General features: G+C 34.0%; 1 protein-coding gene and 1 non-coding gene across 4 annotated transcripts in view; one reads left to right on the top strand and one right to left on the bottom strand.

Moving 5' to 3' along the window:
• The window catches only part of BRWD3 (bromodomain and WD repeat domain containing 3), a 128,301-nt gene that overhangs the window by 83,891 nt on the left and 18,741 nt on the right, over positions 1-25,669 (bottom strand). For all 3 annotated transcript variants that reach the window (XM_060086358.1, XM_060086359.1, XM_060086360.1), the window contains exon 7: positions 274-434. In XM_060086358.1, coding sequence (XP_059942341.1) covers positions 274-434 — 161 coding nt within the window. The remainder of the gene's footprint in view (positions 1-273; positions 435-25,669) is intronic.
• LOC132482831 (U6 spliceosomal RNA) lies at positions 21,493-21,599 on the top strand. Its single transcript, XR_009530995.1, has one exon. It is a non-coding gene; the product is annotated as a U6 spliceosomal RNA (small nuclear RNA).

Below are 25,669 nucleotides of genomic sequence, written 5' to 3'. Positions count from 1 at the left end.
ACATGTTTCACATAAATTAACCACCTCTAGAATATAAGGCCTTCTGAAGATTTATTTTTTTTAAATTAGATTTCCCAAATATTGAGTTAATTATAGTTCATCCATTTATTTATGTAGAAAGAGAAAAGATTTTCAATTTCCACTCATCTTTTCTTGCATGCATTGTGTCTAAAAAGGAAGAACTGCTTACAAAGCATAATTCAATGCCATGAAGCCTAGCTTCCATTGTTGTAAATCTCTAATATGCTATAGTATCATTAATTTTAAACTCACTGTAAAAATTCTTCTCCCACTTCGGTCAAATGCTACACAGTAGACAGATGACAAGTGCCCCAGAATTCTCTTATGCATCTTAATGTGCTGGTAAGCAGATGAAGGGAAAATATGGCTGAAGCGACTACATCCGGTTAATTGCCTGGCAGAGGTGATATTCACTGAAAAACAGAAAACAGAGGATTCACTTCTTAAAACCTAAAAGTGAAAACTACATTTAACATGAAGTTAAATCATCAGTATTATGATGAAACAAAACAGGGTACACACACCATGGCAATTCTACGCTGTGAGAAGTCTAAATTCCATCACACATTTCACGATTTTATGAACTCAAGTTCACTATCACAAAGCACTAAGAATACTCTTCTTTCAAATCCCAGAAGTCTGATTTTCTGTTTACCTTACTATGGTTTCCCAAGTACAATCCCATTTTGCCTTTCTTGATATACTTCAGTCAAACACACTGTAACTTTAAATATATATAGGTAAATCTTACCATAACATGAAATAATTTTAGAATAAAAACGGTATTTGGTTAAGTATAATACATCTTAAAATATATATAGGAAATTCTATGAACTCCTGTCCTACCTTCATATACCCATCCACCGTGTAAACAGTTGTGCCTAAAAATTCAAGAGCAATACAAGAGATTTATACAGTAAAAAGAGGAAGGAAGCTATAACACCACATAGGTTTTCAGTAACAAACAATCCTTTCTATACTTTATAGGTTCTCCCTCTTTTTGGTTTCAGAAACTATAGACTCTCCCTCTAATCAATGAACTTTTGAGAATTCATCTCTTATAAGGTCAACTTAGATCCTGGCTCCTTTTTTGTTTGTTTGTTTTGTGTTCTAATTTTCTTAAAAAGCAGCCAGAATAAAGCATAAGTCTTCAAAATTCTCCTCCAAATACCATCTGGATTCTACTCACTTCCCTAAAACGAAGATCTTGTTCCCTATGTAAGGATATACAAGTACCTACTTGCTCTGTGACATTCCACCAGTCTTCCTTTATACACTGAAATTATTCAGCATCCAACATATTATATTTTAATCAAAACATAGAAGCCTTAAAAGTTAAAGTGACCTTGAGGCAAGGCAAAATTTTACCATATTTCATAATAATATAGTATAAATAATAATAGCTTTATGTTGAAACAAAGCAAAATTAAGGCAAGAATTGAGTTGTAGCTAGATTAGTACAATTAGAAGCATGCCACAATCAAAAATAAGAAACCTTTCAACATCTCAATCTTAAAAGTAATGAAGTCTTTTTCAGGCAAAGGTCAATCCACTGGCCACCTTAAACTGACAAAATGACAAAAATTGAATGATGAATAGAAAAATCCAATTTTGAATGTAAATCATAAGAACACATTAGAAATCTGAGTATTTATGTTGAGATGCTGAATAAATAATGGTGGAAAATCCATAAGCATCAGTACTAGGTAAGAGGTTTCCTTTTTGGCAGTTGCTTCCTATGCCAACCTCTAGAAATGGCCACAACTCTAAGATGGGAAGAGCAGGCACCGTAACTTTCGGACTTTAGCAATCTTCCCTCTCCAGTCAAACATTTCTTACTGTTCTGAGTTCCTTGAAACAATCAACCATTATTTCTGCTTTGTTTTTTTACATTCATATTCTGTAAATAAATAGAGGAAAAGGTGTGTTACTTTTAAGGAAGGATTTTTCAACCTTGGAACTATTGGCCTTTGGAACTCTGGGACTGAGGATTCTTTGTTGTGGGGGGCTGTCTGTCTATTGTAGAATGTTTAGCAGCATACCTGGCCTCTACCAACCAGATGCTATTAACACCCCACCAACAACAAATTGTGACAAGCAAAAAATATCCCCAGACATTGCCAAACATCTCCTGGGGAAAAACTGCCCCTGATTGAAAACCAATTTGCAGCTTAAAAACAAACAAAAAAAACCACCATCAACATGAAGAAAAAAATCAGAAAAGCAGAGATAGAGAAAGAATCAGAATTACAGAATATATGATGGACTATTCTGTAAAAATTAATAATTAAAATATGAAAACTCCATCAATGTGGAACAATTTAGGCACTACAAAGCAAAAAATATAAAATATGAACTTGTAAGTAGATGATGATTTAAATTATACAAAAAATACATACATATATGTATAAAGACTAGAAAGAAAAAGAAAAATGAAACCAACTGCTTTGTGATAAAAGTATAGATTTTTTTTTTTAAGTTTCACTTAACACTCTTCTAATAGTACATTTTTATCTTAAATTCAAGTTTTCTATTAGGTTCTCTAGTCCACTAACAGCTATTCAAAAAATTCCTATATATGGTATATCACATATTCAACAGCAGGATCATCAAATATTCCTTCTTTCTTATCTCAGCGATTTCTGTTTATTCATATAGCACCTGAGATGATAATATTTATACATTTTTCTCAGTCATTTGGTAATGTCAACAAGTCTTAGGCTCTATATACAATAAGGAGTTCTGTCAACACTCTTTTGCATGTATTCTCCATTTAGCCACTATTTTTCAGAACTGATGCTTTTTGCTTTTCTTACATCTCTAAAGAATCCTTTATCAAGAACATTTTCTGAAATTTGTAATGGCTGATAACTGACTTTAAAAATACAATTAAAAAGAGTTCACTTTTGACCAATCCTTGAGTATTTTACTAGAAAGTAGATCTCATTCTTCTAGCATAAATATTATATAGCTCCTTCAGGGGAGAGGGATGCTTAGAGTCCTTATTCCTTTCCTCAAAAGTAGTAATAAAATAAAGGGACACACACACACAATTATCACCGTGTTGTATTTAAATGTCTCTATCAAGATTACTATGAAAAGCTATATGCCAATAAAGTAGACAACGTAGAAGAAATTGACAAATTCCTAGAAATGTACAATCTCCTAAAACTAAACCAGGAAGAAATAGAAAATATGAATAGACCATTGGTAACCAATCTAGTGGTTACCAATGGGGAAAAGAAAGGGGGAAGGGGCAAATTAGGGATAGGGGATTAAGAGGTACAAACTACAATGTAGAAAATAAATAAGCTACAAGGATATATTGTACAGCAAAGGGAAACATAGCCAATATTTTATAATAACTATAAATGGAGTATAATCTATAAAAATTTTTGAATCAGTTATATACCTGAAACTAATATTGTAAATCAACTATACCTCAATTAAAAAATAAATAAATAAAAAGAAAACAGTCAAAAATAAAATAAGGGATTTCCCTGGTGGTGCAGTGGTTAAGAATCCACCTGCCAATGCAGGGGACATGGGTTTGATCCCTGGTCAGGGAAGATCCCACATGCCATGGAGCAACTAAGCCCATGCAACACAACTACTGAGCCTGTGCTCTAGAGCCTGCAAGCCACAACTACTGAGCCTGTGCACCACAACGAAGAGTAGCCCCTGCTCTCCACAACTAGAGAAAGCCTGCACGCAGCAACAAAGACCCAACAGAGCAAATAAATAAATTAATTAAATAAAATATATGCCCTTTTTAAAAAAATTAAAAAATAAATATCTATCAAATGTACTATTTGAATGCATTGTTTCTTCTTCTATTATAAGCAGAATGCAAGATTAGAGATGAGCAATTTAAACTTTCACCCTAACAAAGTAGAATATTAATGAGAAACAACTACAAATTTAAAAAAAATCCCACAATCCTATGCCAATATATCCACTATTCATTATTGCAATCTCAATATTAAGCCTTCTAAAATCTACTGTATTTCAAAGGTATGTAATAAGTTTTAGTATATATAATTAATTACCTTGATTACTTATTTAAGTATTTTAAAAACACTATAAAGAGTAAACGTTATCTCAGCTTCAATTTACTAAGGAATGTAGCTCTCAAAGTTACAAAAGTGAAATGACAATACAACCCTCAAAACACTGGTTAGAACGGGGCAATCAATCAACATTTTAGTCAGAACAAAATGCCTGCTTCTCCATCCACTGTTGTTAAGGATCTGGCAACCTTGAAAAATAGTACACCTTAATTATGACACCTTTCTATCTGGGGAGCTGATATGGTTATAGTCAGGTTCGAACAATCAGCTACAGAGTATTTTCTCTTGAGTACTGATGTGAACATGCCAACCTTGTCTTGAAATACATTAAGAACTTTTGAGAAAAACATCTTTGATGTCATAATAATTTCTTTGTATTTAGCAATGCTGGCAAATTCACTTAGTAGATAAACTAGTCAAATATATATACATATAAAATTTATTTAAATACAAAATATTGCATTCAGAATCCACTATGTCTCCTATGTTTTTTTCTTTAAATCTTTGTAGGATAAGCTTCCAAACTGTTCTCTAAAAAATGATATATGAACTAACCCAACAAGAGACCAAAATGCTTAAAGATTCAAGTAATAACAAGCTAAGACTTATTCAGTGTATTTTATAAACTTTTTAAGTCACAGAGATTAATAAACAGCTACAAATGGAATAATTGCTTTCTCTCTTTAAAAGGTATTTGTTGACAACCTACTATGAGCTAAAGCACTGTGACAGACACTAGAATACAACTTATAAACGAGTCAAACAAGATTCCCATCCTTGTGGAATTTACATTATTCCACTGGGCAAAAGCTTTCATCATTTACTCAATTTCAGGAATGAATAAGATACTTTAATGAAGTGATCTGCAGAAATATATATCTCTGAAAATGTTATTTCTAATAAGTTCTGCAAATGATGCTGATACTGTGCCAAATTTGGGAACTACCAATTCTAGTCCAACTTCCCTCCCCACAAAATTATCCTTTCTATAATGTATCTGGTAGATAGCCATTCAGCTTCTGCCTATACACTTCTAGTAAAGAGAATATTATTTCTCAAAAATGAATGATTTATATGTTGAGCTGCTCTAATTTTGCAGAGACTCTACCTTTCACTGAGCTCAATTTCCTTCCCTACACGTTCCAGAGAATCAGTTTTAGCCCTTGAGAGCTACACTTAAAAAAAAAAGTCAAATCCCTTTGTTATATGGTAACCCATGAAATATTTAAAGATAGCTATCATTTGTGCCTTAAGTCTTCTCTCAACATGTGAGGTCCCCTCTATATTACTCACAGCCATAATTTACAAACACCTTTCTTTCCTATCATTCCCTATAGAAAAAAACATTATTTCACCATAAACACTACTGTGATTGCTTTTTCCTGGTAAGTCTCTAGTTCATCAATGTCTGAGCCTCTTAAAAAGATACGAGGACTTCCCTGATGGTCCAGTGGTTAAGATTTCACACGTACAATGCAGGGGGTTCAGGTTCAATCCCTGGTCAGGGAACTAAGATCCCACATGCCGCGTGGTACGGCCAAAAAAAAAAAAAAAATACAACTGAGCAAAATATCCCCAGTGGTCTGATCAGCACAGAGTACAGGGGATTATTTCCAGCTATGCCTCTATAAATGCAATTTAAGATTGCAAAGACTACATTAGTTTTCTAAAACAGCTGCCTTACGCTCTCTAATAGTCAGATTAAAGTTAGTTTGACATTCTTTTCTAGTAAATGTATTTGGGGTCCTAGTGATCACCTCCTTCTTTTCTAAAAGTACACAAACCACTTATTAAATAAGCCTGTCTAAAATTTTCCTGGAGTTAAAGCTAAGTTCACCAATCAATAATTTAAAGATCTGTTCTTTGTTCCCTTATTGTATACCTGTCCGTTGGTCATTTCCATTTCTCTTGTCTACTCTGATTTCACAAAGAATACCTGCCAGTGAAAACTAGTTTAGTATACTGTGACTTAATTCATTTGGGACTCTTAAAGCAGCTAGGTACTCATGCATCTTGGGTTTTCTTTTCTTTTAACCATGCTAGCTCTATCCTTTACAGTTTAGAGATCTTCCTCTTTGATAGAGAAGACTAAAGCAAAATATAATTATGCCCAGCACTTACATTTTAGTGATAAATGTATTCCATCTATTCCTTTTTAATAAATCTATAGGTTCCTTCCCCATATGCTAATTGGAACTTTAAAGGTGTTTTGGGAGTATTCTTATATGGATTGAACCATATGAAATTGTTGATATTCAACCATTTTCTACAAATAGAAGTAGTGATTTTAAATGGCTCAACATAATAACTAAATTGGAGTGGGAGGAATAAAAGGACATTCATTATTAGTTTGATATAGATATCCTGCTTTTTTACCTCTCCATTAGGAAAGCATCATCCATACTGTCCAGTCTGTAATGTAAATATAATCCAATATAAATTTCTCACTCAATCTCTACACACTGTTTTTCATAGCACAGCCACAGTTTGGCCTATGGATTTGTAAATACATTTAACATGCACTGCTACTCCTTACCTTCCTATTAGATATGTTTGTTTATGACCAAGTATCGCCACTCATAACACTTTAAGTACTAATACCATTACAAGTTTTGAATGTATTTATGTTAAATTTTCTAGTGCACTTTGTTGCATTATATCTAATATTTGTAAATATTCTGCCTAACCTGTATGTTTTCTGTCATGAATTATTGGCCACTTCCTCCTTTATGGATCTTTTCCCTATGTTATACCTGCTATACTTCATCATATAACTTTTTTTCTTATGGGTAATTTTACTAGCCCAGTAACAAATGGTAAAATTAACTTATTTTGGCTTAATTTCCTGTGCTTTCTCCATATCAATTAGAAGTGGTAATGAACAGTAAAAGGGAGAGAATACAAGGTAACAGTTATCCCACAAGAAGGCTCAAATTTTATGAAGAACATATTAAAGAATTAATTTAAAATGAATAAAATGCACATAAAGATTCTCCTGAAATCTATTTTTTCTATTAATATTTTAAATGCTATTTAATTACCTTTAGAAATTAATAATACTGAATGGTCTTTGAAAAAAGGAACATAAAAATATCATAATTTGAAGTGTATAATATTCTAGTGTATGTTGGATATTAATGCACCATTTTATGTAATCAAATTCTATTTGTTTCAAAATTACAATATGGAATACTGTGTTCCAAATTAATAAGTTTAGAACCAGACTGACTTTTTTCATCTAGTCTTCAATAATAGCTTTGCCTTCCTCACTTTTTGGCATCCTGAATTATAAGGATGTGCTTCTTTTCTTAAGTTACTCTTTTTTTACTGTCCTCTCCATTAGTTATCCATCTCACCATTTTATAGGAAAGAAAGTAAAATCTACCAATAACCTATAAAATTCTAGTGTTAGAAAAAAGTGTGTGTATTTTAGAACATTTGTTGAGTGTGGCACAAGATATACCATTTATTCTCTTGATTTCAAAGGTTAGTACTAGACCCTCAAATATTAAATGGTGATAAAAAAACTTTAAAAAATTAGAAGAATCAATAACAAGGACACTTAACAACAGTAAATCCAAACTGAGGACTTATTACAGGGTTGTTGTACCAAAAAAAAAAAAATCTGTATTAGTACATCAGCTTATTCCTACAATAGTTCAAGACCACACAGTTTGTTCTCCTAAATTCAGTCAATCATATCAACACACCTAGGTTAGTAAGCAAAAAGAAATAGAAGGATCATTGCAAGTGAATAAATTCTGTGAAAAAATACCTCAAAGCACATTTCCTTCTATTATCTTCATACATGAAAGATAGAACATTATTAGACCAAAAAAAAAAAATGATTAGGAAGCCTAAGCTAAAACATACTGAAACAATTATATAACAGGTAGAGGACAAAAACTGTAAAGTAGTAAATAAGTTTAAAATTGGGGAAAGTTGTAATAAAGTATAAAATATTTGTATTTTATACTAAATTTAAGGTTTTATATTTTATATACTTAATAAAGAAAATGTTGAATTAGAATGAGTATTATAGAATTTCATACTCCACATGATTTCTTGCTAAGACACAGCTATCAATAGCAGAATCCGAATTTAAAGTGCATTAGGGGAATAATGTCAGCATCATAACAGTTGAGTTTTTCTTTTTTTCTCTCCCCTCTGATGAACAAATAATTGGACAATAATAGCTGAGAACATCCCAATCATGGGAAAGGACTTGGACATACAAGTACATGAAGCTAATAGAAAACCTTATTACTGCAATGCAAAAAGACGTTCTGTAAGACACATTATAATGAAAATTTCAGAAATCAATGATAAAGAATATTAAAGCCAGCAACAGGAAAAGAGAAAGTAACCTACAAAGGAAACCCCATTAGCCTATCAGCAGATTTCTCAGCAGAAATTCTATAGGCCAGGAGAGTGTGGACTCACATATTCCAATTGTTGAAAGATAAAAATTGCCAGCCAAGAATACTTTATCCGGCAAAGTTATCCTTCAAAAGTGAAGGAGAAATAAAGGTTTTCTCAGCCAAACAAAAGCTGTGGGAGTTCATTACCACTAGACTTGCTTTGTAAAGAAACACTAAAAGGAGTTCTCCAACTGAAACGAAAGAACTAAAAAGCGAGATGATGACATATGAAACACTCTACTAAAGGAGAAAAATGGACAGAATTAGAAAACTGTAATTCCATATTAGAATGGTATGTTAACCACTTAACTTTAGATACAGGTTAAAAGGAAAGACTATTAAAAATAACTGTAACCACTATAATTTGATAATGAATACACAGCATAAAAAGAGGTAAATAGTGAAACTGAAAATATAAAAGTGGAGGAGAAGGACTTCCCTGGTGGTCCAGTGGTTAAGACTCTGCTTCAATTGCAGGGGGCATGGGTTCAATCTCTGGTTGGAGAACTAAGATTCCACATGCTGCATGGCACAGCCAAAAAAAGAAAAAAAGAAAAGAAAAAGAAAGAAAGAAAGAAAAGCAGAGGAGAAAATGGGTGGAAATCTTTAAAGGTGAATGAAGATAAGTTGCTATCAGCATAAAATTGACTGTTTTTTTAATCTATAAGATGTTTTATGTAAGCCTCATGGTAACCACAAAGCAAAAATCTAGAATAGATTCATGAAACTAAAAATAGGACAGACAGAGCATTCCACCATGGAAAACCAACAATTTACAAGGCATGCAGAAACAATGGGAAAAAGAAACAATGGAGACATAAAACAACCACAAGGCAAACAATAAAATGGCAGTTGTAAGGCCTTACATATCAATAATCACTCTAAATGTAAATGGTTGAATTCACCAATCAAATGGCATAGAGTGGTTGGATGGGTAAAAAAAAACAAGACCCAACTACATGCCATTTACAGGAAATTCAGTTCAGCTCTAAAGACATATAGACTCAAATTAAATGGATGGAAGAAGATACTACTGGCAAGTGGAAACCAAAAGAAAGTGGGGGTAGCCATATTTATCAAGCAAAGTAAGACCTTCAAGCCCAAAATGATAACAAAGACAAAAACTGTCATTATATAATGATAAAAGGAGTCATTACATCAAGAAGGTATAACAATTGTAAATATATGTGCAGCCAACATAGAAGCACCTAAATATATTAAGCAAATACTAACAGGTCTGAAGGGAGAAACAGACAACAAAACAACAATACTAGAGGACTTTAATAGTCCCCTGTCAGCAATGGATAGATCACCCAGAGAGAAAATCAATAAGGAAAGGTTGGAATTGAACATACTTTAGATCAAATAGACTTAACAGATATATAGAACATTCCATCCAATGGCAGCAGAAGAAACGTTCTTCTCAAGTGAACATGAAACATTTTCCTAAATAGATCATATGACAGGACACAAAACAAGTCTTAGCAAATTTAAGACTGAAATCATTCCAACTATCTTTTCTGACCATAATCATATGAAACTACAAATCAACAAGAAGAAACCTGGAAAGTCTACAAATATGTGGAAACTAACCAACACAATTCTGAACAGCCAATGGTAAAAGATAAAATCAAAAAGGACACAAAAAACTATCTGTAAACAAATGAAAATGGAAACACAACATATTAAATCCTATGAGATGCTGCAAAAGCAGTTCTGAGATAAGTTTATAGTGATAAATTCATGTATTAAAAAAATTAGAAAGACTGGAAATAAACAACATCACTTCAAGAAACTAGAGAGGAGAACAAAGTAAACCCCAAGTCAGCAGAAGGAAGGAAATAATAGAGATCAGGGTGAAAATAAATGAAATAGAGACCAGAAAAACAATAGAAAAGTTCAACAAAACTAGGAGCTGGTTCTTCAAAAAGATAAACAAAATTGACAACTTTAGCTAGGCTATGAAAAAAAAAGTGAAGACTCAAATAATATTAGAAATGAGAGACATTACAACTGATACTGCAGAAATACATAGGTTCATAAGAAACTACTATGAACTATTATATGCCAACAAATAGATAACATAGAAGAAATGGATAAATTCCTAGAAACACATAAACTACAAACACGGATGCAGGAATAAATAGAAAATCTGAACATATCAGTAACAAGTAAAGAGACTAAATCAGTAATCAAACACCTCCCAACACAGAAAAGCCCAGGACAGGTGGTTTCACAGGGAAATTCCACCAAAAATTTCAAGAAGACTTAATGCCAGTCCTTCTCAAATTCTTTCAAACTGTAGAGGAGGGAACACTTCCAAACTCATTCTATGAGGCCAGGATTACTCTGATACCAAAGGCAGATAAGAGCACTACAGGAAAAGAAAACTACAGATCAATATCCCTGATGAACATAGATGTAAAAAACTCTCAACAAAATATTAGCAAACGGAATTCAAGAACACATTCAAAGAATCATAGAAAATGACCAGGGCTTCCCTGGTGGCACAGTGGTTAAGAATCCACCTGCCAAGGAAGGGGACACAGGTTTGAGCCCTGGTCTGGGAAGATCCCACATGCTGTGGAGCAGCTAAGCCTGTGCGCCACAACCACTGAGCCTATGCTCTAGAGCCTGCAAGCTACAGCTACTGAGCCCACATGCCACAACTACTGAAGCCTGAGTGCCTAGAGCCTGTGTTCCAAAACAAGAGAAGCCACCATAATGAGAAGCCTGTGCATGGCAACAAAGAGCAGCCCCCGCTCCCTGGAACTAAAGAAAGGAAAGCCCGCATGCAGCAACAAAGACCCAACACAGCCAAAAATAAAGCTAATTAATTAATTAATTAAAAAAAGAAAGTGACCAAGTGGAATTTATCCCTAGGATGCAAGGATGGTTCAACATATGCAAATCAATAAATATAATATATAACAGTAATAGAATGAAGCATAGAAATCACATAATCATTTCAATAGATGAAGAAAAAGCATTTGACAAAATACAACATCCTTTCATGATAAAAACTTTCAACGTATTGGGTATAGAAAGAGCATACCAACATAATGAAGGCCATATGCAACAAACCCATAGCTAACATTATATTCAATGGTGAAAAATCAAAAGCTTTTCCTCTAAGACCAGGAACAAGACAAGGATGCTCACTCTCACCCCTCTCATTCAGTTTAGTACTAAAAGTCCTAGATAGAGCAATTAGGTAAGACAAAGAACTACAAGACATCCAAATCGAGAAGGAAGAAGTATAATTGTTGTTATTAGCAGATGATATGATTTTATATATAGAAAATCCCAAAGACTCAAGTAAAATATGTTATAAGGAATCAATACATTCAGTAAAGTTGCAGGATATAAAATCAACATAAAGATATGAGTTGCATTTCTATACACTAATAATAAAACATCTGAAAACAAAACTATCCCATTCACAATAGCATCAAAAACAATAAAATACTTAGGAATAAATTTAACCAAGGAAGTAAAAGATTTGTACAAAGTAAATAAATAAATAACTACAAGACTTTGTTGAAAGAAGTTGAAGATACAAACAAATGGAAAGAAATCCCATGTTCATGGATGGAAAGATTGTTAAAATATCCATGCCACCCATATCTATCTGTAGATTCAACACAATCCCTATCAAAATTCCAATGGCATAATTAAAAATAAAATTCAAAATTCAGAAAAAACAATTCCAATGGCATAATTCAAAGAAATAGAAAAAGCAATCCTAAAATTTGTATGGAACCACAAAAAAACACAGAATAGCCAAAGCAATCCTGAGAAAGAACAAAGCCAGATATACCACACTTTCTGATTTCAAACTATACTATAAAGCTATAGTAATTAAAGCAGTATGGTATTGGTATAAACACAGACCCACACACCAATGGAACATATTGAGGGTCCAGAAATAACCCTCCATGTATGGTCAACTAATATTAAAAAACATAGTCAAGGGAACCAAGAACACTCAATGGGGAAAGGATAGTCTCTTCAACAAATGGTGCTGAGAAAACTAGATAAACACAGGCAAAAAAATGAAATTGGACCCCTATCTTACACCACTTACAAAAATTAACTCAAAATGTACCAGAGATCTGATACCATAAAACTTCTAAAAGAAAATGTAGGGAAGAAGCTCCTTGACATTGGTCATGGCAATGATTATTCACATATGACACCAGAAGCATAAACAACAAAAGCAAAAATCAACAAGTGGGACATCAAACTTAAAAGCTCCTGCTCAGCAAAAGAATCAAAATGATGAAAACACAACCTACAGAATGTGAGAAAATTTTTGCAAACCATATATCTGATAAGGGGTTAATATCCAACATATATAAAGAACTCATAAAACTCAATAACAAAAAATCTGATTAAAAAGTGGGCAGAGGGGCTTCCCTGGTGGTGCAGTGGCTGAGAGTCCTCTTGCCGATGCAGGGGATGCGGGTTCATGCCCCGGTCTGGGAAGACCCCACATGGCATGGAGCGGCTGGGCCTGTGAGCCATGGCCACTGAGCCTGCGTGTCCGGAGCCTGTGCTCCGCAGCAGGAGAGGCCACAGCGGTGAGAGGCCCGCGTACCGCAAAAAAAAAAAAAAAGAAAAGAAAAAGAAAAATTGAGCAGAGGAACTAAACAGACATTTGTCCAAAGAAGACATCCAAATGCCCACCAGATAAATGAAAAGATACTCAACATCACTAATTGTCAGGGAAATGCAAAGCAAAGTCACAACGAGATATCACCTCTCATCTTTTAGAATGGCTATCATCAAGAAGACAAGAGATAACACACACTGGCAAGGATGAGGAGAAAAGGGAACTGTTGGTGGGAATGTAAGTTGGCTCAGCCCCTATGGAAAACAATATGGAGGTTCCTCAATAAATTAAAAATAGAACTACCAGGGAATTCCCTGGCAGTCCAGTGGTTAGGACTCCACACTTCCACTGCAGGGGTCACGGGTTCAATCCCTGGTTGGGGAACTAAGATCCCACATGCTACATGGCACAGCCAAAAAAAAAAAAAAAGAAAAAGAAAAGAAAAAAAAAACTACCATAATACCCAGCAATTCCACTTTTCACTATATACCCAAAGGAAATGAAAACAAAATATTGAAGAGATTCACTCTCACTTTTATTCTGGTATTATTCACAGTAGCCATGATATGGAGACAACCTACGTACCCATAACAGACGAATGGATAAAGCAGTTGTGGTATACAATGGAATATTATTCAGCCATGATAAAGAAGGGCATCTTGCCATTTCTGACGACATGTATGGACCTTGAAGACTTTATATTAAGTGTGATGAGTCAGAGAAAGACAAGTACTATATAAAGACAGTAAGATGGTGGTTATCAGGGGCTGGGGAGTAGGGGAATAGGACAGATTGTTAAGGGCACAAACTTAGTAAACAGTAAATAAGTCCTTGTGATCTAATGCACAGTATAGTGAATATAGACAACAATACTGTTGTATAATTATCAAACTTGCTGAGTTTAGAACTTAATTATTCCAATCATTAAAATGAAATGATGATTATGTAATGTGATAGAAGTGCTAACTATCATTACAATGGTAATCATATTAAAATATGTAAATGTATCAACATGTTGTACACCCTTAAATTTACACAATATTATATGTGTAACAAATATATTTCAATTTAAAAATGTGCATTAAAAATGCCCATTTTTATAAAAAGCATAGGCTCAAATAAGCATTTGATTCAACCACAGGAAGAGACATTTGCCAACAGGTACAATTAGAAATTTAATATTTGTAATCATTTTCTGTCTTATGAAATTTTTCATTGAGATTTACATTTAAAATGTAACTGAGCTTTGTGCTCTTTAATTCTAGACACAGGAAATGCAGGAGACAGGAAAAACAGCTGCCTTTGGCAATCAGAAAATGCAAACCTGCTGTCTATGACAACATGGATGAACCTGGTGGACATTATGCTAAGTGAAATAAACCAGATGGAGAAGGACAAATATTACATGATTTCACTCATATGTAGAATCTTTTTTAAAAAGTTGAATTCATAGTAACAATAAGTAGAATGGTAGTGGTCAGACGCTGGGGGGAGACAGAGGAGGTGATACTGTTTAAGGAGTACAAACATTCGGTTTTAAGATTAAAAAAATCTGGATATCTAATATACAGCTTAGTAACTACAGTTAATAATAATCTACCGTATACTTGAAATTTGGTAAGAAAGTAAATCTTAAGTGTTCTCATAACACACACAAAAATGGTAACATAATAGGTAACTGACAGGTTTATTTTTTATTGTGGTAATCATTTCACATGGTAGACATATATCAAAACACCAAGTTGTACAACTTAAATGTATACAATATGTTTTTGTCAAAAATAAATAAATAGAAAGGAAAAATGCAAGCCAACACTATTGAAGATTCTGAGAGGCTAATCAGCATTTCTGAGGCCCTAGAAAGTAACCGACACACAACCATGACTTACCTTTCTCTCTTTGAACTAGTGTATGTTATAGAATTGTGCTAGAGCTTGAAGGAACTTTAAAGATTAATTTTACTCTAATCACTCATTTTACATATAAATAAACTATGATCCAAGTTGGTGAAGCAAATTTTCCAAAGTCATACAGGTGATAATTAACAGAGAAGGAGGGTGCTTGAATTTATGTCCAATGTTCTTTTTTCTTATACCACAGCTACCTCTCAGTTAGTGCTTTATGTTTAAACATATCAGCAATGTTTACCCCCCCACCAAATAAAGGATACTGATGGGTCAAAGCAGTGAACTCACCCCCTTGTTTTTCTGGGTACCAAGTCACTATTCAATATAAATGAGGACATGTGTTTGACAGACAAGGAGAACAGGGCAAAGGATATATACAATAGTAATCCTGTGGGAAAATCAAAGAGCCAGCCAAGTAGCTCGACAGGTGTTGGCAGAATGGGTTCTACCAATTCCCCCTATTTTGGCAGAATGATGGAGTAAAAAGGCAACATAGTATTGAGAAAAGAACAAGAGGCCTAGCTTCTTCCTTATCTATAAAATCTATAAAACAGGCATAATACCACCTATCTAAGTGACATGAATTTTGTAGAACATCTAGCACAGTAGACTTAGTTTCTGTGAAGCTTCATTCCTATTCTTCCCTTTCCTTTCCTCTCTAGAATTTCAGTGCTCTCACATTCCAAAATGGGTAGGGTGGAGAGAAGAGGGAAACATTTGGTATTAGATCGATTACTCTAATGATAGTAATCTCTATGCTAAAGAAAATAATAAAATATATTCAAAAACATTATATTATCTATACTTTGCCAACCAGAATAGACAAAAAAAATCCCTTGTTATATAATAAACCTTAACATTTATTTAATACTTTTTATGTGCCAGGCACTATGCTAAGCACTTTATATGTTTAACTTATTTAACCCTACAAAGTGAGTACTATTAGCATCCTCTTTTTAAAGACATGAAAACTGAGGCATAAAGGGGTTAAATAATTTCTCCAAGATCCCAAGCTAATAACTGACAGAGCCAGGATTCAAATCGAGGCAATATGACTTCAGAGGCTGATCTCTTAACAAATACTGTATAACAGTTTTTTTCTGAAAATGAGAGAAAAAAAAATTTTAAATTATCATTTGCACCAATAGGTAAACTGTGTTCCAAACCTTCTAGCCCAAACCAACCCAGATCATAATTACATCTGCCAAATCATCTAATCCCAAAACTATAGTATAAAAAAGCAAGATAGAATATGTTTTAAAAGAGATTGAAAACTCCTAGAAATAATAGGTGGGCTAAGCAAGGTCACAGGAAATAAGATCAACACACATAAATCAAATGCATTTCTATACACTAATAATGAATATGCAGAAACCAAAATTAAAAACACAACATCATCGATAGGGGTAGGAGATTAAGAGGTACAAACTACTTTGTATAAAATAAATAAGCTATAAGAATATATTGTGCAGCACAGGGAATATAGCCTCTATTTTATAATAACCACAGATGGAGCATAATCTTTACAAATTGTGAATCACTATGTTCTACACCTGAAACTTATGTAATATTGTAAATCAACTATACCTTGATAAAAAATAAAGTGTAAAAAACCACACACATTTACAATCACTCCAAAAATTAAATACTTGGATATATACTTAACAAAACATGTACAATATCTATATGCTGTAATTATAAAATGCTGATGAAAGAAATCAAAGGAGACCTCAATAAATAGACATACCATGTCCATGGATTGAAGTCTCGACATAGTAAACACGTTAATTCTCCCAAATTGATTTATAGGCTTAATGCAATTCCTTTCAAAAGGCTTTTACAGACATTAATAACCCTGTCCTAAAATTTATATGGAATGGCACTGGCCCTAGAATGTTGAAAACAATCTCGACAAACAGTAAAGTGAGAGGGACTACTCTTTCCAACGTTAAGCCTTACTATGTAACTACAATAATCAAAACAATGCAGTCCTGGTAAAGAGATAAACACATATATCAATGGAACAGAATAGAGGAGCAAGTAGATCCACACAAATAGTAACTGATGTTTGAAAAAAGTACAAATCAAATTCAATGGAGGAAGGATATCATTTTAAACGAATGGTGCTGGAGCAACTAGACATCCATTGATAAAAAATAATGAACTTCCACCTAAAGTTCAAACCTAAACTTCTCCCAGTTTACCAACCCAGCACCTTTGCTTACGCTACTCTCTTAGCCTTATGCCTAACCTCTGCCATTTCAGCTTGTCAATATCCTTCTTATCCTTGGAGGCATAGCCTAAAATCATTCTTTTTCATGAAACCTTTCTCAATCACTTCAGCCAAAACTAAACCCTCCTGTTTCACTTCTTATCGTGGTCCTTGTATTAGTTATCTGTGCATATCTCTGATCTAATATTACAAGCACTTTAAGGATAGAGATTAACGTCTAATGTATCATGTACTGACCTAGCTCAGTCCCTTGGAAGCAAAAGACCCTCAAGTATTTGCTTAATTATCTGGTCCCACCTTTCCCAAAATATCCAACCATAATTCATACTCCTCCAGGGCATAAATTTTCCACTTAAAATCAGAGAAGCCTTCTTTTCTGTCCTATGCAGATATCCTCTCATCTGTAATGTTCCATCCTTCAACTTATAATTAATCCTTCAAAGTTCATCTCAAAGGTCACTTATTCCTCAAAATATTTCCATGTTTCTCTTAATCAGTTTCATCTCTCCTTCCTTCCTTAATGTCCATTACTGTATTTCCATTAAATCACTTAGTCTATGTCTGCTTTAGACAGAACATTTGTGTCTCCTCCCCCAAATTCATATATTGAAAACCTAATATCCAATGAGATGGTATTAGGATGTGGTATCTTTAGGGAAGTAAATTAGTGACCTTATATAAGAGGCCTGAGAAAGTTCCCTTGCCCCTTCCTCCATGTGAGGTATCTATGAACCAGAAAGCCAGTTCTAACCTGACACCAAATCTGCTGGTGCCTAATCTTCGACTTCTCAAATTCCAGAACAGTGAGAAATAAATGTTGTTCATAAGCCACCTCGCCTATACTATTTTGTTATATCAGCCCAGAAGAACTGAGACAATGCCTTGTACTATAATCATAATCCAGCATCTGTCTAAACCTCCCCAAAGAGTAAAATTATTGACAGCAAGGACTGCCCTGAACATTAGAAAAGGTTTTGCATATATTTGGTGTTCAAGTATTTGCTGAACTGAATAAAAATTATTTCTAGTATTCAACCTTCCAAAACCATTGAGAATATAAATTCCATAGTAAGTTTGATAGGGAATATTGATCAAATATGCAATTTTCTTCTTATGACTTACAAGATATCATTTCTGATTCTCATTTCAAGATATCATTACTGCCTCTCCAAACCTTGCCTTCTTAGTTTCTTATATTGTTTTTTCTACCCTGACTCACCCTTGATGAAATGCTAACAGTGCACTCAAATTATATCCTGGGATTTCTTCTGTTTTTCATGCTGTCCCTGCAATCTTACCTACCCATATACTAATTACTGCCAAATCTTTATCTCTAACTTACATCTTTCACGTGAGCTCCTGGACCACATTTTCAACTACCTAATGGACATTCTTCCCCTCTACCTAGATGTACCACAGATGGAGAGTTCCCAAATCATGTCCATTATCCTTCCATCACAAGTTTTCTATATTTTCCCTCTCCTCAATTTTGTTACTAATAGTTTTACTCTTCCTCTTTTATGCCCCACATCCAATCAAACTGTATTATTCATCTCACCTCCAAAATTTTGCTTGAATCAATCCAGTTATGTCCATTTCTATTGCTACTACCCCCACACTCATCATCTCCTGTCTATACCTACAATAAGAGACTTCCCTCTGATTTCCCCGCCTGCCTCCTCCATTCTCTCTCCTCTCCAATTTATCTTATATTTTTCCACCTGAGCTATCTTTTCAAAATAAAAATCCAATCATATAATTTTCCCATTCAAAAGTACCCAATGGTTCTTCAGTACCTATAGTATAAAATCTAAATTCATTAGTGTAGAACAGAGGTTGGCCAACTTGGGTCCACAGGCCAAATGCAGCTCACCACCTATTTTTACAAATACAATTTTATTAGAAAACAATCATGGTCATTCATTTACATATTATCTAGAGCTGTTTTTACACTACCACAGAGTTGAGTAATTGCAACAGAGACCAAATGATCCAGAAGGCCAAAAAAAAAATTGACTATCTGGCCCTTTATCCAAAAATTTTGCTGACTCCTGACATGGACAGTTCAGAATAATTGGGCCCCAACCTCTCTTTCCAGTTTCATCTCCACCGCAGACTCTAGGCTCTTACAAGGGGTTCTATTATGGCAACTAGGAAATATATATTACTTACTTTGCTGAGACTTTTGTGGAAAGGGCACTGGATTTGGAGACAAAGATCAGGTCCTGAAACTTAAGTTTAGATACTAAAAAAGCACCCCACTACAGTCGCATGTGAGCTAGATAATCTTTTTGATGATAACTCAAATACCAGATCTTTAACCTATGAGTAATTATTATCATTATCAACATTATTATCAGCATGTGTGATCCAATATCATAATTACAAGTTACATTTGCATAACATTTTAAAGCTTATAAAGTAATTCCAAAGACATCTCATTTGAGTTCACAGTAATCCTGTGAGATCTGAAGGCAAGCATTTTTTTCAATTTGTAAATAAGGAAATTAAAGCCCAAAGAAAATGTCTTGCCTAACATCAATACATAGCAGACCCTTGGTTCAATCCAGGTCCCTTGATTCTAGTTCAACAGTCTTCTTACTTTTCAGTGCTGTCTATTTAATGCCATTATAGAAAATATATAATGAGCCTGAAATAGGAAATAACTATAACATCAAAAATTCTACATTATATTCCTCAATATTCCCTCTACCTGTAAAAGACACTGAACAAAATCGGCAGGGACTCTGGTATCTACTAAATTGGGTTTTACTAGAAAGTTCACCAAGAACCAAAGAGTTGGTTTGAGATGGCCACATCAGAGCTGTTAGACCATTCTTCTACTCGACTCATTCTCTATTTACAGTGGAGAAAAATCTGTTGGTTTTAAAATTATTGTACACTGTCATGGAATTTTGAACTGGTGTTAGAAAATGTTTGTAGACCAAAACAAAAGATTTTCAATTCAACAGACTAAGAACATCCAGAAAAGCCCTTAAACACAATTAATAACAAATTGTTGTAGGTTGACCATGTGTTTTTAAAAGATTTATAAGAACACATGTTGAAAGAATCAAAACTTATCTGGGACTGAAAGAGTAAATGTCATTTAAGACTGAAAAAGAAAAAAGAGGCCCTGCAATTAATCAGGCTGGGAGGAGAGACAAAGATAAAACCAGCTGAAAAGTTAACAGGAAACACTGTTTTTCCCAAGGTCATGCAGCAATTGTAAAATATCATAGCGACCCCTTCTTTGGGTGATTACAGCCTTCTTACCAATGATGCCCCCATCCTCACTTTGGTATTTTCATTTATTACTGGAGCGAGATACCCAATTCCTAAACCGCCCTGCTTCATGACCGCATCCAACCCTTAGTTAATCCCCACTTCTCTCAATTAACCTCAGAATCAGCCACCAATCCAGAACTAATCCTGGCTTCCTTCAGACACTCCTCAAAATTCTTCAGTGGTAAGCCACAATTTACTAAAGACACTTCCCTCCTCCCTCTTGCCCAGAGGCCTTCCACGGTGCCTCAGGAGTACATTCCCTCACTAAGAGTCAATAAATTTGATTTTGTCAAACTACAGGCTTGTTCCTAGTGGTCTTTGTTTGATGAGACTTGCACAAGGTAAGTTATTTTGAATTACCCTACACATTCAGCAGTTTAGTACTGACAAAAGCCCTCCCTGCTACAAAACAAAAACAAAAACAAAAACAGAAACACTTGAACTGGACTTCCCTGGTGGCGCAGTGGTTAAGAATCAGCCTGCCAATTCAGGGGACACAGGTTCGAGCCCTGGTCCGGGAAAATCCCACATGCTCCAGAGCAACTAAGCCCATGCACCACAACTACTGAAGCCCACGCTCCTAGACCCCATGCTCCACTACAAGAGAAGCCACTGAAATGAGAAGCCCGTGTACCGCAACAAAGAGTAGCCCCTGCTTGCCACAACTAGAGAAAGCCTGTGCTCGGCAATGAACAGCCAACGCAGCCAAAAAAATAATTAATTAATTAATTAATTAAAAACACTTGAACCTAAACCAGAAAATCACTAACCACAAGAAACTTCCACTGCCAATAAGGATGAATAACTCACTGAATTCTACTGCTTATATCACAGGAAATATCTGATCAATGATGCTAAGAGATAATGACATCTACCATATCTTTGCCTGCCAAAGCCAGGAAACTACCATATCTGCTGGGAAAAAGAGTACATCATCGTGCTCGCTTCGGCAGCACATATACTAAAATTGGAAGGATACAGAGAAGATTAGCATGGCACCTGCACAAGGATGACACACAAATTCGTGAAGTGTTCCATATTAAAAAAAAAAAGAGTATATCATCAACTTGGCATCAAGCTCCAGATAAAAACCAGATGTGTACAAACTGGTGATATTATTTGATTTTTAACACAAATGAGTCACATAACTCGAGCAATTTTATCTGTCACCTACAATCTAATAATATGCTATACAAAGTGTTCATGAAATCTTTGTGTAATTTGCTAACTTTTAATTTTTAAACTTTAATACAGATTATATAAAAAGAATATTTCCAATTCTTCTGCAACTGGCATTGAAAGATAAACTGAATTAATTGTTTTAAATATAGGTCAAACTAACTTCATATCCATAGAAGCCATAAACAACCCAGGGAGTTTAAAAATGCTTCTTTACCAGTAATGCTCTGGAAATAGCAGGTCTAGCTATTTTAAAGAATAATCTCAACCCCTTTGCTAGGCCAGCCCTATGAGAGGAATGAAGGACAAAGGACATTATTACCAAAAGCATGTTCTAATATGATGCCTATAGCATCAAGAAATATTTTAAAACCCACTAAAACAACTTCATAACAATAAAGCAAAATTGTGACCTTCTAAGAAATAGTAGCTACATACCTACCTCAAAGACAAACCTCAAGAATGTGGGGGTAGGGTAGAGGTTGAAGCAGGGAGAGGGGTGCTTTCAGCAAAAGCTTAAGGCATTCAAAACAGTACCAGGCTCAACCAATAATTGCTAACCAAATAAAAGACTTAAGGCTTTATACACACAAGGCAGAAGGGATTATTGTTCACAGATCAGACTTCTTACACCACACCCATCACCATCAACATCATCTTCAAAAACAGTTTTTCAGGAAACAGGTTGTATTTAAAGAGGGCTAAATTATTCTTGGATTAGTCTTTTCTCTTTTACAAAAAAGTCAATTGATTAACATTTGTAGTTTTATTTTTTTAATATTAATTTAAAAATAGCATAATAGCATATATACGACCTTATGATTGGTTAAAATGCAGTTGAACATATCAATCGGCTCCTATAGGTAGAGAGGACAATAACAGACCAAGAAAATACTCTGCCAAGAGCATTGGAAATTGACTCATGAAATTCAGTGTTAATTCCAGATTTAAAATGACTAGTGTTTTCTGTGTGAAACTTGGTTTGGGATTTCCCAAAATAGCTCTAACAACAAATTAATATAATGTGTTAAAAGAAGCCAGAAAAAGGGCAAAAATGAATTTTAATAAAACCTGAAAACTGTAGTAGAAGTACAACAGAATTATTTCTTTCATGGATTTGATGCTACTATGAATCAAATTATATCTCTGAAAGCTTAACCATACAGAGTAACAGCTTCACAGTCTTTAAGGCTGATGCCATTCCCACCCCTTAACACCCATCCACAGTACAATTTAAGTAAACCTATTAAGTCCTACAGGCTATTGGTATTCATGGTCATTGAATGTCTTATTGCTAGGATAATATCATATAAGATATGGCAAAGAAACCATATTTCTAATTCCATTCAGGCTTTCTGCAAAGTTCACTTAATATAATTTAGGAATAAACATCCTAAATCTTTATTTTACTATCTTCTTCTAAACCATTTAATTTGATTTGGTTATTATACAGACATTTTAGACTGTCCTTTCCTCCAAATAAACAAATCTAAACTGTTTTACAGCTTCCCTTTGTGAACTATAAAGTTCTATTTCTATAAGGTACTGGGTAAAATGTATAGAACAAATACTAAAAGATCCTTTTAGAATACTCTAGTGTATGTTGAAAGAAAAAGCTAAAGAAATGACAAAGAATAATGAGGAAAGGAAAAAAGTGTTCTTAATAGGATTAAACAGAAATTATCTTTTCATTATATTTTACATGATCATACTAAGACACAACAGAATCTACTTCCTTTCAAATAAAGGAACTAAAATTATTATCCTAATATTAATATAATATTGATTCCAGAAATGGATACAAGGGGCTAGAAACTCATACAAGCTATATAAAACCATAAAAATGCCTTTAAAAGGGATGCTTCCGTTTCCATGTTGCAGCAATCATAGCACTTCCATTCATTTAATATTTAGTGAGCACTCACAATGTAGCACATACAAAAGACTCTGAGTTTATATTCCAGTTCTAGTTACTTGCAGGTGTGACAAGAATCCCTTGCTCCTCTCCAGATACAAGAAAGCAATAACTTTAGAAGCAACTTGCTTCATGCATAATTATCAAGTACAAAAAGGAGGAAGGTGAAGTGGAGGGAAGCAGGCAACAAAAAGCAAGTCTTGGCCAAAGTGTGATACATGGGCAAGAGATGAGAACTACATAAAATCAGAGGGAGGATGACAAATATTCCTGGCAGAAACCCAGCCAACCTCAACCAAATAAAGTTTACCTTAGAGTACTTTCTTTCAATTTACATTTACATATTAACAAGAGGTAGATTTCCCACCTCCAAGTGAATTCTGGCTTAAAGTTGACATATAACCATACAATGGCCAATAAGTCAAGAGCCAATCAATGTTAAATGGAAGCTTATGGCAACAGATAAATATTAATTTGGCTACAGAGTTAATACAAGCCTCCTGAGTTTTATAAGTTGTAAATTACAGGCTTACTATGTAAATTACAGGACATTGCTATATGTCAATTGTACTAAAGATAAAAGGGGTAACAAAAGGTTTAGAGTCTTACAGCATCATGCCCTTGACTCAGTTTAGAAATACAAGCATGTACATTTGTTCCTTGGGTACAATGTTAAGTCTCAAACTAAAATGAACAAGGCATCTTGCTACCATTTCTATGGATAATTTTATGAAAATTGTTTAGAATGTGATAATTAGGACAATTTCTGAAACTTTTACCATGATGGGTAATAACTATAATACTAGTTCTTCCAAATATTCATTTCAAACAGACATGAAACAGATTTTTTAAATTATTTCTGTACTGACAAACTCTCAAAGCAGAGATGTACTTATATGAAATTATATTTTCAAGTTTTAATGTAACCAATACAAAGTTTCCAAAACAACTACTAATTTTTAAAGGGATGAAGAAATAACAATACATAGTGATTATAGTGTAAGATCTCAAACAATACTACAAATATTAATTACATATGCCCCAGGATTTCTTTGAGTGGTATTAGGTATTGATACTGTTTTGAAAGAAAAAGACTCACAGGCATAGAAAACTTATGGTTACCAAAGGGGATGGTGGTGGGGCAGGGAAGAAAAATCAGGAGTTTGGGATTAACATATACACACTACTATTTATAAAACAGAAAAACAACAAAGACCTACTGTATAGCACAGGGAACTATATTCAATATCTTGTAATAACCTATAATGGAAAATAATCGGAAGAAAGAATAGATAGATATACATATATATATTACTGAATCACTGTGCTATACACCTGAAACTAACACAACATTGAAAATTAACTATACTTCAATTTAAAAAAGCTAAGAAAAAAAGAATAAGACAGGGACTTAATATGAAAAGTACTGTTTTGAATTTAGTTCAATGTTTTTCCTCTGATTTAATTTGACACAATGCAAAACCAACTTGATTAGTCAAGCATACAGCTGATGAGGTGGCATGACTGGAGCTTAGACCTGTAATAATGTAAATATAGGCATTGTTGGTCTTGCCCTATAGGAATTTGGAAATTTATTCCTGGTAAATTTAAGTACACATATATTTAAAGTATTACAGCTGTTAGTCTGGAGAATGTAATCTGGGAATTAACTCCCAAATTCCATTCCCATGCTCCCTCTCCTCCATTTCATTAAATTACTAAATAACATTGCTGATTAACTGCACAAAAGATGGGAACATTTGAATAAATAATCCAATATAGTAGAGAGTCCAGATAAGGTCAGAATTTTATTGGTTTGGGCCAAAGACAATCGTAAAACTTTCATTGGAAAGAAGTGGCACAATGTGATCTTTAAAGTGAGTTACTAAAATCATAATAGGAAAAGCTAAAGGCAGTTTCTAAGTACAAAAATTGGAAACATTCCAGGTTAAGTATATAAAGTAAATCATTAGGCAATATATTATTACCAAATTATGCACCTATCCAGAGGGCTGCTTAC

The sequence above is a fragment of the Mesoplodon densirostris genome, chromosome X, assembly GCF_025265405.1.
Source record: "Mesoplodon densirostris isolate mMesDen1 chromosome X, mMesDen1 primary haplotype, whole genome shotgun sequence".
Taxonomy (NCBI): Eukaryota; Metazoa; Chordata; class Mammalia; order Artiodactyla; family Ziphiidae; genus Mesoplodon; species Mesoplodon densirostris.
Note: the sequence above shows the minus strand (reverse complement) of the source record. Positions and strands in the feature narration are given on the sequence as shown.